This window comes from Callithrix jacchus, chromosome 4 (assembly GCF_049354715.1).
Source record: "Callithrix jacchus isolate 240 chromosome 4, calJac240_pri, whole genome shotgun sequence".
NCBI classification, from domain to species: Eukaryota; Metazoa; Chordata; class Mammalia; order Primates; family Cebidae; genus Callithrix; species Callithrix jacchus.
The window spans coordinates 68,963,972-68,977,397 of record NC_133505.1 but is presented as its reverse complement, the minus strand read 5'-3'; the positions used below and the strand labels follow the sequence as shown (position 1 = coordinate 68,977,397).

At 36.7% G+C, this 13,426-nt stretch overlaps 1 protein-coding gene across 1 annotated transcript in view; it reads left to right on the top strand.

The window, feature by feature from the left end:
- Window positions 1-13,426, top strand: part of EYS (EGF-like photoreceptor maintenance factor) — a 1,911,700-nt gene that overhangs the window by 1,860,684 nt on the left and 37,590 nt on the right. Inside the window, exons 38-39 of the mRNA XM_035296026.3 lie at window positions 2,252-2,424; window positions 6,233-6,236. Of these exons, the coding sequence (XP_035151917.3) occupies window positions 2,252-2,424; window positions 6,233-6,236 (177 nt within the window). The remainder of the gene's footprint in view (window positions 1-2,251; window positions 2,425-6,232; window positions 6,237-13,426) is intronic.

Genomic DNA, 13,426 nt, shown 5'->3' with positions numbered 1-13,426 from the left:
TCTAAAAATTCTGAGAGAAACTATATGAGGCTCTGATTCATTTGTTATTTTTTCAAATAAGATTTTAGCACCTATATTATATTATTCTTAAGGTGATTTATCTACTTTAACATCCAAGCAAGTATTTTATTATCATAACACTATGTCATATACCTTAAATATACACAATAAAGTGTAAGTGAACTAAATAAAATAAATATTTCACCATTGTGAGTTCTGTCTATAAGGCAATGAGAATAATTTTGTTAAGCTTTTTTCTAGTAGATAGAAAACCACTAGATGGTGCAATCGCCAACTTTAAAAGTGATGACAGTCTTGTTTATTTAAAAATTCTTTAACAAGAATTTTTACTATAATTTTAATTTTTTTTAATTCTTGCTAAAAAAATTCCTTAACAAGAATTTTTACTACAGTTTAATTTCATTTCTGAAATTATTTACTCATTCTATTTTTTGTATAAGAGGTCTTTATACATTTTATACTCTGATCTTCAAAAATAATCTTCAAAATATGTAATTTTGTAGCAGATTAATTCAGTATTTTGTTTGTCTCCATTTTTGAAAACCCTATACAATTTTCCAAACTTTTTTTGCACAATATTAACTTAGATGCAACAAGCATATATAATCCACGACATGAATAAAAAGTCTGGGAAGGTATAATCAGTTGCTGTCTTTCTCCAGCTTAACAGATTCTGACACACCTCACACCCATTCTAGAATGTGCCTTTTAGACTGGCACTGTTTTTTGATGGTTTATTACTCTCTGGCTCTGACAGGAATTTTAAATTAACCCTTTCTCTCATGTACCCCTTAGTATAGTGTTGCCAGAAGAAGAGGATCGAAAGGAGGGGGGTAGCGGGGAGAGGAAGGGAAGGAAGAAAGGCAGAAAGGGAGGCACGGAGGGAGGGAGGGAAAGAAGGGCAGAATAAACACAGGGTGCTCAGATAAATTTGAATTTCAGACAAACAACAATTTATCAAATATATATATATATATATAACAACAAGATATATAATAATGATACCGCAAATACTATTTATTTAAAATTCAAATACTGTATGGGACATGTATTAGTCCATTCTCATGCTGCTAATGAAGACAAACTTGAAATTGGGTAATTCATAAACGAAAGAGGTTTAATTGACTCACAGTTCAGCATGGCTGGGGAGGCCTCAGAAAACTTACAATCGTGGTGGAAGGGGAAGTAAACATTTCCTTCTTCACATGGTGGCAGGAAGAAGAATGAATGCCCAACGAAGAAGCAAGCCTCTTATAAAACAATCAGATCTCGTGAGAACTAACTCACTATCATGAGAACAGGATGGGAAAAACCCCCCATGATTCAATTTTCTTCACCTGGTGCTTCCCACAACACGTGGGGATTACAGGAACTACAATTCAAGATGAGATTTGAGTGGGGACACAGCCAAATCATATCAGGACATACTTCTACGAAGAAAAGTTATTCATTGTTTATCTTGTGTTTAAATTTAACTGGATGGTCTGTGTTTTATCTGACAACTCTACCTTTGATGGGTCTATCAGAAAGTTTTCTGCTGCACTCCGCTCAATATCATTCTCTCAACCCAGACAAGGTCTCTCTTTCAGCTGAGTATTCTCCATTACCCCCTCAGCCTCTGCTCCAGCAAGAAACTTCTTACTGCCAAGGTATCTTTAGCCAGCAGGAAACCTCTTGGTCAAGATCCATTTTTACATGTCCTCAAGCTGATGTTCCTGACTATGAATCCCTTTCCTGGAATTTACTCACATTTGACTTGTCTCCAGCATGTTTGCAGCTCCTTCTGCAACCACAGGAGCTGAGCCTGTGAGTTTGCCAATGCCAGAGAACACATAGCAAGCTGTCCAAGTGGTCCTGCTAAATCTCTTTTCACAAGGCTTGAGGTTAGGAGACAGCAACACCATGCACAGCTTTTTCTCTGGGTGCTGGTATAGGAGTTGGAAGAGAGACTTACAATGCAATTTTGTCCAAAGAAACAATTCTCAAAAAATTCTCTTTCAATTTTTCCACTCTGAATCTTTTAAAGTCTTTGATGTGGATGTCAGTAATCCTACAACCAGTTATTAACTCATTACTCTGACAATGTAGATCTTAGTTGTCCAAAACACAATTAATTTTGATCTCTTGGAACTTCAGTTAAAATTGATATGTTAGCATCAGGGCAATACATAGTGTGTATCCATCTCTGCACAAGTGCTCAAACCATGTGGCTTTCTCTCTCAACCAATAGCTGCAACTGTACCACTGGGTGGAAAGGAGCGTTCTGCACAGAAACTGTTTCCACCTGTGATCCTGAACATGACCCTCCACACAACTGTAGCAGAGGAGCAACCTGCATTTCATTACCTCATGGATACACCTGTTACTGTCCTCTAGGAACCACTGGAATCTACTGTGAACGAGGTGAGGCAGAATTTCAAATCATTTTGCTGTCCACAAATTTAAATAAAATCAGGAACTTCAAAGTCAGTTTTCTTTTTGGAAAGTAAAAAAGTACGTATAATAAAATTTGAATCCACTGTCTTCTTTTTCTAGTATACTTGACATTATACTTTACAGATAGACTACTATTTAAAATTGAGTAGTACAAAAAACACAGCTTTGTTTATAGTATTGCTTTAGTTTATTAACTCTAAACTCCATGTCTGCTTTGTCTAGATGTTCTAGATGTTTTGTGCCAAATGCAGTTAAGTCAAGTGAGCTTAGGTTCATAACTCATTTCCAGATCCATACTTCATCTCTGTGAGCCTCTCCCTTCTGTACCTTCCATCTCACACAAAACTCTCAGGAATATCACAAGACCATCATCTCCAGCGGGAAATTTGAGAGAAGAAATGGCCCCAAGTCTAGTAAGAACAGTAAGAAGAAACAATGTCCTAACCACTTATAGTAGTGCCTCCGAGAGAGTGCAGCAATCTGTGGGTGCTCCCAAGCTGGGCTGTGGCTAAGGAATAAGGGTATTTCTAGGTCTGAGCTATCTTCTCTTTAATCCCTGGATGGGATCCAGAACAGCATTAGGGAATCCAGGAAATTACTAGTTAAGGAAGCTGGAGAGATTAAGCCAGGAAAATAAAGGGACATAAGGAACTACCTGCCATATCCTAGCTTCCTGAGACTGGATTATGCTATTTCTCTATCCTGTCTCACTCAGCACCCAGAAGATGAAGCTTTAGCTCACTCTTCCCTATTTTTGAAACAGAGGCTGGGATAGAAAGAGTACAGGAGCCAATCACCAATTGTGCTATATCCACCTTTATATTATTTGGATGTGTTATTGTAATATATTTATATGTGTGATAAAAAAATTAATACTTCTAGATTACTTTATCAGACATATTAATATAAACATTTTATTCCTATATCTCCTGAAATTCTACTTGTGTTTAACTCTCCAAAAGTTAAAATTGCTAATAAATGGAAGACATTTGGAGGTTACAATAATAGTTTACTGGAAAAAATGTTTGATTATGAAATAATAAGATGAAGTTTTGTATCTGGCTTACATAAATTAGTCTCTCATAATGACGTTAGGGATCACTTCTGATCTTTAAGAAATGGTATTTCTTACTTCCTAGACTAAGCCACACTCTTTCCTGGAGTAGAGATGTTGTGTTGCTTCTCTCTGCCTAAAATGCTTTCATCTTCCCCTCCACACCAGAAGCTAACACTTCATCTTGCTAATTTAGGGAAGCCTTTCCTGATTGTCTTTCAAGACCATCAGTGACCATGCCTGTTGAGTGTCTAGCACCCATCATATCGTGCTTAGCAAAAAAAAAAAAAAATATTTAACATTTAAATTTAACAGCAATAATAAAAACTGACTGATGGTTTTCGAAGAATAGCTCCTTAGTGAAAGGCAAAGTACTCAAAAATTAACCAAGATGAGTACCTTTATAACTCCCAAAGGGATAGCTTTTAGAAATGGAAAGAAGTAATAGGACAAGTAACATAAGGGCTAGTGAATTTAACAATAGGGCAAGCCACAGCTTTGATGCTTAAGGCTCAAACAGTGAAAGTTTGGAAAATAGATTAGCCCAAAATGTGTGTGGGTGTGTGGATGTATATAAATAGATCATATAGACAGAGGACAGATGAAGATAAATGAATGCATGTATAGATAGACGATAGATAGATAGATACATACATATGTACATTCATACATATATATATACATACATATTGGAATAGTCTGAGTAATGAGATCATTTTTACAGGAAGCCTAGAAGGTTTGATTAAAGGTGCCATAAAATGGGTGACATCCACACAGAATTGTAACACAAAGTTAACCAAAGATACACCTTGATATTCTATAAAATAACAATTTAGTTAGAATATTCTAGAATCCAGAGTACTCATTAAAATATTATACCAAAAATGGTGGTTCACACGTTTTGCAAGATGGACAATATGTTCAGTTACTCTTCTCATACACTCCAGTCTTGCTTATTTGCTCATTTCTTGTATGCTATAGTTGTCGTTCCTGTTGTAACTTATGACTTAGAACTATACATATAACCTCTCCTAAATAAAAAATCTACTCTCGGTTTATTTTTTCCTCATATTATTGGTAAATTGCTTTTTTCATGGACTAGTTTTAATACTACTAAATTCTAGCTTTTGTGCACCAATGACATATAGCCAAGTTAGATTCCATAATGTGTGTGTTTTTTACTTTTAACCCAGCAAATATTGAAAATGTTTCCTTTTTGTTTTAACATTTTTTCTATTTGTAGTATAGTATAATTTTCTTTTCACTCATTTTTCATTCCATAAGGTAAAGAAACCCATACACATGGGCACTTTGAATGAAACAGGCAAATGTTCAAACTACTTAAACAGTTTTCTCACGCCAACAATCCTTTATGGTCCAACAAGTCCCCAACTTCCATTGAAACTGATTCTTGCTAATAGAGAAGTTCATTTTTTCAACCCCTTACAACACATGGGATGGTTTCTGGTCAAGTCCTTGATTTTCCTAATAGTAGAGGAATTGGTCCAACGCACAGTAGATGGCAGTTTCAGTAATTATTACTGTATTTTCCTGTTTTCAAATACTCATTTTCAGGTGTATTTGGCCATGTAGAACACAGTAAGCAATGCACATGCTATCTTCATAGGAAAAAAATAAACTTTAGTCTTTATTTCACTACTTTCAATCCCATCATGATAATTAATAGAGATGTAGTTACATGAGTATTAGATTCTCTATCTCTATCAACTTACAATAATCATAAAAAGTAAAAGATAAGTAGACACTAGCTATGATTCCTGGAAACACACATTTTACTTGTCTAGTCTTCTGTGCTCTTCAATACAACCTGCTCAATTATAAGTAAAACTCAGAAAGTGAATTATATATAATAATTCTGAAGTTTATATGAACATCAAGCTTTTTGAGCATTTAAAGGAATAGATATGGCAGCTAAGCCTTAGTAGAAAGAAACAGACACAACTTCCATTTCTAACCTTGGACATTGCGCAAGTAACTTAACTCCCCTGAACATCAGGTTTCTCATGTGTGAAAAGGAGATATTTAAGAATCTCTGTTCTCAGGGAAGTTTTGGCCAAAGTCTGAGGAGATTTCATTCTACTTGTCAAGTCCTAAATTATTACTAATTTTCATAAAGCAGTGAGTGAAAAGCTCAAAACTTTAAGAGACATATCTACGAGGTTATTTTTTCAGTAAAGTTCTTTTTTTCATTTCCATTCAAGATAGCATTAATAAGTAGAAAATACATACATTGAATTTTTAGCTCCCAATTTTGAAGTTTCCTCCCTCAAAATGTTGTATATACTGAGTCATAAATACCCCGCTTCCTATTCTAGGAAGGCAGACAAAAATAGTGTTGGTTTACAAATAATTTGCACAAATAGGATTTGTTTGCTACTTCCCCTCAGGCAGGTCTGCCCACCATCTTTTAAACTGAGATGATTGACAATGATGAGATCCAACCACAAACTTGACTTTCCAATTTGAGGCACTAAGAGAAAGACTCCTTTAGTTTATAATCAAAATATTATCGGTGACAAGCAAGTCAAAATTCTCATGACCACAGTGGAAGATACAAAGATCAGAAAATAGCTCATTATTTCATTTCCTCCACTTGATAAAATCTGTAAAGTTTACATTAAGAAAAATAAAAAAGCAAGCCTTCTAGGGCAATGTTCTTATGGTAGCCAAGGAATATCACAAGGCAAATGGTGAAGAAAGCCCTATAGTCTGAGAAGTAGAATTGTCAAAGACCCTCCTAGCACACCTCCAAAAAGAGTATGAGAAGGAATCAATGAAATAAAGAGGCCTCCACAGTGCTTAGCATATAGCTACAACTCTATTAGTATTAGTCATCTCCTACAGAGAAAGAAAAAAGTGTTAGATTACACTTGGGTAAAATGCAGGCTGTGTTCATATAGATATTTTGATTATTTTCATTTTAATAATATAGATGCATTTTAATAGATTCTTAAATTGAAATATTTTAAATCTCCCACTTTAAAAAGATGTTTTCTATATAAAAGATGTAAAGATTTTCAAACTATTATGATAAATCTAGTAGACATTAACTTTCTAAAATGCCCAAATAAAATGTTTAAAACAACAATACTCAGCCAGGTGCATAGCTCATGCCTGTGATCCTAGCACTTTGGGAGGCCAAGGCAGGAGGACTGCTTGAGGCTAGGAGTTCTAGACCAGCCTGGAACTGGAAAGAGCAAGATCCTCATCTCCATTAAAAAAAAAATAGAATAATTAGCCAGGTGTGGCGTCCTAGCTACTCAGGAGGCTGAAGCAGGAGTATTGCTTGGGTCCACAATTCAAGGTCATAGTGAGCTGTGATCAGGCCACTGTACTCCAAACTTGATGACAGAATGAGACCCTGTCTCTAAGTAAAAAGCAAACAAACAAAAAAATTCATTCTCAATAGAGCAATAGGAAATTGTTAAATTTTAAATAATGTTTGTGGAGAACCCACTCAGGCAATATGAAGAGATCCAAAGCAGTATAAAACAGTGTCCCTCCATTCAAAGAGCTAACTATTTAGGTTGAGACCAGGCAAAAGTTTGTAAAAATTAAATACAAGTATATAATTTAAATAAAAGATCAGGGAAAAAGAGTAAGAAATATCCCAGGGTATTTAATACTTTAATTGCCAAATCAATGATGAAATAAATGCATTACTTCTGACTAGTTGGACCTAAACAGGCCTTAGAAAGTGATATAATTAAATTAGGTTTCAAAGGATGGGTAAGACTTGAGTAGACTCATGGGAGGGGAAGATAGCTTTCCTAAGGTGAGACCCACTTCAGAAAATCATGGCGAGGAATGGAAGGATGGACTTACATATATACGTAAACCCCTTCATCTCAAAAGAACATTTCTGGCAGATAAGGTCTGAATTATTAAAATACCAAAGAGAACAGAAGATGATATGGTTTACTTCTGAGTCCCCACTCAAATCTCATCTCGAATTTTAACTCCCAATATGTAGAGGGAGGAAGGAAATTGGATCATGGGGGTGGCTGCCCCCATGCTGTTCTCGTGATAATGAGTGAGTTCTCATGAGATCTGATTGTTTATTAATATAAGGGTTTGGAAGTTCCTCCTTTGTGCTTCTCTGTCCTGCTACCATGTGAAGAAGTCCTTGCTTCCCCTTCACCTTCAACCATGTTTGTTTCCTGAGGCTTCCCTAGCCATGTGGAACTGCAAGTCAATTAAACCTCTTTCTTTTATAAATTACCCAGTCTGAAGTATTTCTTCATAGCAGTGTGAAAATAGACTAATACAGAAGATCTTTTAAAAAAAAAAAACTCTAGATTTAAAAATCTCCTAGCATAAGGGAGAGTTCACAGTAAAACATACATACATATACGTATACATATACATATACATATACGCACACATATATATTTTTTAAGTAGCCAAGAAACTGACAGAAAGAGAAAACATGCCCTCTTGCCAAGGAAAGAAAAGAAAATAGAAAAAATAAAGAAGATACAGGAAGGAAAAATCAAAAAAGTCTAAACAAGACTAGTCTAAAACATGGCAAACAACTGTACATAAAACTAGCTTTGGGTTTATGGGAGTCTAAGCAAAACATAACAAACAACAGGTTGCTAGTCAATAAAAGAAAACATTCCAGCCATCACACCAAACACAGGGCACTATGTCCTGGGACTGAACTCTAATAAAGATGTATTGAGCAAACTTCAATTTAAAAAAAGAATTAAACAATACAATATACATTATCTTGGAGGACAATTTTCTAGAAAAAGAAGAGACTCTATATAGATGGTCATTTCTTATATTGACAAAAGGCTATAATAATATTGTAGGCATAATAATATTGTCATAGTATTGTAAATATATTGTCATAAGCTAAATTAACATAGTGGCTTGCTAATGATCTGGCACCTTACTAGAAAAATAGTGAATTATCTAGGGGAACAATTATTTAACACTCATTATTAGGTGGTTACTCTTGGATAGCAAGTGTGTCGGCCAGAAATAGTCAAAAAATTAAAACTTGAAGTCCCTGTAGAAGTCCAGGTATCCTAGTTATTGACTGAAAGGATCACTATATGCTTTATTTTTCAGATTTATAGTTGACAGACTTGATGTTTTATTATGAAACATTTAAAGTTTACCTTAGCATCTGTTCAAACCCCCCAATTCCACTTCACAAAACATGGAATAGAACACCTCATCCTAGAAGATTTTAGTAGCAGGAAACACCAGATGTCTTTGTCTATCATAAAACAATCGTGTGATTTTGTCAAATGCTTAATTTTTAAGCAACACATCATCCTGATGGGTCTCCAAAGATCATTTGGAACAAAATAGCCACCCAAATAACTAAATGACTTAAACTGTTAAATAGAGTTGTTTAGCATTATCCATCTGGGTCCTGAGGAAAGTGTGCCTAAAGGGATGATTTTATTTTTTCAATAACTGATACTTAACCATTCATTCTGTTAGCAATTAGACAACAAGTTTAATTGATCATTCACACAACTCCCAGTGGATTCTGAGAATAATCCATGCCTCCAGCAAAGAAAGACTCTCAGCTTTCATTTTTGCTACAGTAACTACATGTGTACCTAGTTAATTTAAAATTTGTCAGACTGCTTAACTTGAAATGGAGAGATAAATTCCTAAGGCTTCAAATAGCTAAGGATGGAAAAAAAAAAGTTTTTAATCCATTAGATTCTTACTGTGATAAATTTTAAGGAAGAACTTACTAGCCAACATGAAATCATATGCATTTATCCATTGACAAAAATGCAAATAATAGATTAATACATGCTATAAAAAGTCTTAAATTATTCTTACCTCTTTTTCTGTACGAACTGAACAGATAATGGCTATGGTACAGTAGGAGAGCTGTGGCTAAAGTCAAAATGTTTTTTATTACAAAATGAAATTCAGAGCATTTTAATGAAGAATTCTGTAATTTACTAAGAATGAAGCTAATTGCATGTGCAAAGATTATCCATTTAAACTCATAGGCTTATAGTATGTAGAGATAGAGACCTATCTGTTTATGACACAGACTAAGCTTTGAGTCTGTCTTAAACAATAATGCTCTGGGAATTAAAGTAATCTGTTTTAGAAATCTTGAGGTCCACTACCAAGAACAGGATGATTTTTGAAGCAAATAACCTTCAGTAGGAATTGTTCAATTAAAGTGATTAAAAGATGTGCAGAAATAATCAAAATTCATGCATCCAAGGTAAGAGGGATGAAATTTACAAAGCATAGAGGAAACTTGCAGAACTTTAGATTTGGAGGGAAAAAAATACACTTTAACAGCAGAGGTGCAGGTCAGCAAATGATGAACTAAGAAGCTATCGGCTCTTCTTTCCCCACAAAGACACCAAGTTAACAGTAATATGTGGACCACAATACCTCTATGAGAATGCTAGAGACTAGTTGAGAAGCTATAGCACTAAGGCTATTGTAAAACAAAGAATTCCAGTGAAAGGTGAAAAAAAAATGTGGCATTTGTCACACACATTTCTGCCCCTTCCCCTATGCAGCATAACACAGAGTAACTGGAAGGAATCCTCTATATGAGTTCTCCTCTTTTGAGTCAGAAAATAAACAGTAGACAATGAGTCCAGTGTTCTGGCTTGTCTGAGGGCTGCCCAAGGGACTCATGCCTGTATCACCTGACTCAGAGTACTGACAGTATTGACACAAGAATTCAGAAGCCACTAGACACAAAGGTGAGTGTAATGTTAGAAATGCAGTTCAGCAGGCAGATTTCAGGGAGAGTAAGAGATCAGCAAGGGTTTGAGAGGTCTTCTAGCTGGGCTAATTAAAGAAGTTCTCCTCCTGTACAAAATCAGTACATAAAAATTGGAATAAGTGAATATTTTTCAAATGCCCAAACCCCAGTAAAAAATTATAAGGCATACAAAGAAACAGAGGAACATGGCTAAATCAAAGGGACAAAGTAAAACTCCAGAAACCAACCCTAACAAATGCAGCTATATGAGCTGTTTAACAAGGATTTTAAGTAACTACCCAAAGAATCTCAATATGTGAAAAAGATAACACAGGCAACTAAAGAAATCAGAAACATTATGCATGAACAAAATAAGATGGTCAACAAAGATAAATAAACTACTAAAAAAACCCCAGAAATTCTATAGAAGAAAAATACAAAAACTAAACTGAATAATTTATTATAGGGGTTTAATAGCAGACTTGATCTGACAGGGGAAGAAATTGGCAAACTTGAAATCAGGTCATTTAAAATTATTGAGAGATTTTGGCAAGAAGAGATTGGCAAACTTGAAATCAGGTCATTTAAAATTATTGAGAGATTTAAAATTATTGAGAGATTTGTGTGTTTGTGCCAAACAGACACAGCCAAATGGAACAGCTGCCACCAAGGGACTGAGACAAGTGACATACTGGGCTAACATATCTTCAGAGGGAAGGCACTGAGAGAAAACTGAGGGAAGACACAGAAGTTGGGCTAAAGAGGGAAGAAGTTGAGACCCTGGAGGGGGCTACTATGCACCAGTACTCATTCCTAACCCCCAGTGACTCTGGGAGAATGGGTGAGTTGAACTGGCAAGGAGCAACCCACTCTCACCACAGGCCTCTAGAATCCTGGCAGCAGGAGACCCCTTGACCACCACAGACACTTGAGTTGGCATGGAAAGCTACTTGGAGAAGTGATGGGGAAGCACACCAGCTGATACAGAACCCAGAGTGTTTGGAATGGGAGTATCTGTAGCAGACTATAGCCAAGGGATATTGTATGGCTCAGTTCCCTGCTTGGGCTCAGCTGCCCAAGGCTGTAGGATCCCACTTCTTGCATCAGCATGACCTGGATGTGAGACATGGAGTCAAAGGAGATCATATTAGAGCTTTAAGATTTGGCTGCCTCACTGGGTGGGGACTTGCATAGGGCCTGTAGCCCCCTCATTTTGGCAGTTGCTCCCATTTTAAATGGGTGTATTTACCTGTACTCCATTGTATCTTGAAAGTGATTAACTTGCTTTTGATTTTACAGGTTCATAGGTAAAAAGGACTTCCCTTGTCTCAGATGAGACTTTGGACTGTGGATTTTTTAGTTAATGCTGAAATGAATTAAGACCAAATCTCCCCTTGAATTGTGATAATCCCTGTGTGTCACGGGAGTGACCTAGTGGGAGGTAACTCATGGGGGTGGGTTTTTCCCATGCTGTTCTCATGATAGTGAAGAATTATCATGAGATCTGATGGTTTTATAAAGGGGATTTCCCCTGCACATGCTCTCTTGTCTGCCACCATGTAAGACATGCCTTTGCTCTTCCTTCATCTTCCACCATGATTATAAACACTCCCCAGCCATGTGGAACTATAAGTCTATTAAACTGCTATCCTTTGTAAATTACTCACTCTCAGGTATATTTTCATTAGCAGCATGAGAACACAAAGGTTGCCATCCTCCCAAACTTGACTTGCTCCCATAGAAGACTTTAGATCTTGAGGAACTGTCACACCCGAACTCTCCAGGGCAGAGTTCTATCATAGCTCTTGTGCTGGCAGACCATGCCTGATTATTGGAGAGCTCCAGCAGTCAGTCCCCATGGCCACATACCAACCTGTCTTGTCTCTCCCCTCACTGCAGCTTTCCCTGTGCCCATGGCCATCCCCAACATTACCTTGCTGATATGTGTGTGTGAAGGCAGATTTTGTCTTCCCTGTCCTGCCAGCATGTGGTGTGCATGCACCCTGCCCTACCCCTGCTGCCATAACTGACCTGTGAAAGCTGAAAAACACACTACAAGAATTTTAGAATGCAATTGCAAGTACTAATAGAAGAATAGACCAAGATGGGGAAGGAATCACAGAACTTGAAGATTGGCTTTCTGAAATGAGTCAGACAAGAATAGAGAAAAAAGAATGAAAATGAATGAATAAAACCTCTGAGAAATACGGGATTACAGAAAGACTCCAAATCTACAACTTATTGTTATCCCTGAAGGTGATGGGGAGAATGGAAGCAACTTGGAAAAGAAATTTCAGGGTCTCACCTATGAAAATGTCCTCAGTATAGCTACAGAGGACAACATTCAAATTCAGTACATGCAGATAACCCAGTAAGATACTTCACAAGAAGATCATCCCCAAGACCATATTCTTCAAGATACAAATGAAATAAAATATGTTAAAGGCAGCTAAAGAGAAAGATCAGGTCACTTACAAAGAGAAGCCTATTAGATGACAGCAGAACACTCAGCAGAAGAGTTTGGGGGTCAATGTTCAATATTCTTAAAGAAATTCCAAACAAGAATTTCATATCCAGCCAAACTAAGCTTCATAAGCAAAAAATAAATAAGTTACTTTTTAGATAAACAAATGCTGAGGGAATTCATTACCACCATATCTGCTTTATAAGACCTCCTGAAGGAAGCACTAAATATAGAAAGGAAAGACGATTACCATCCACTACAAAGACACACTTAAGTACGCAGACCAGTGACACTTTAAATCAACCACATAAATGAGTCTGCATAATAACAAGCTAATATCATGACAAGATCAAATCCACACATATCAATACTAACCTTAAATGTAAATGGGCCAAATGCTCCAGAGAGATCACTGCAGAAGATGGGTGATACCTACATTTCCAACTGAGGTACCTGGCTTATCGCATTGGGACTGGTTAGACAGTGGGTATAGCCCATGGAGGATGAGCAGAAGCAGGGTGGTGCATTGCCTCAACTGGGAAGTGCAAGGGGTCAAGGAGCTCCCTCCCCTGGCCAAGGGAAGCCGTGAGGTACTGTACCATGAATGATGGTGCTATCCAGCCCAGATACTATGCTTTTCCCACCATCTTTGCAATCCACAGAGCAGAGGATTCCCTTGGGTGCCTACACCACCAGGGCCCTGAGTTTCAAGTATGAA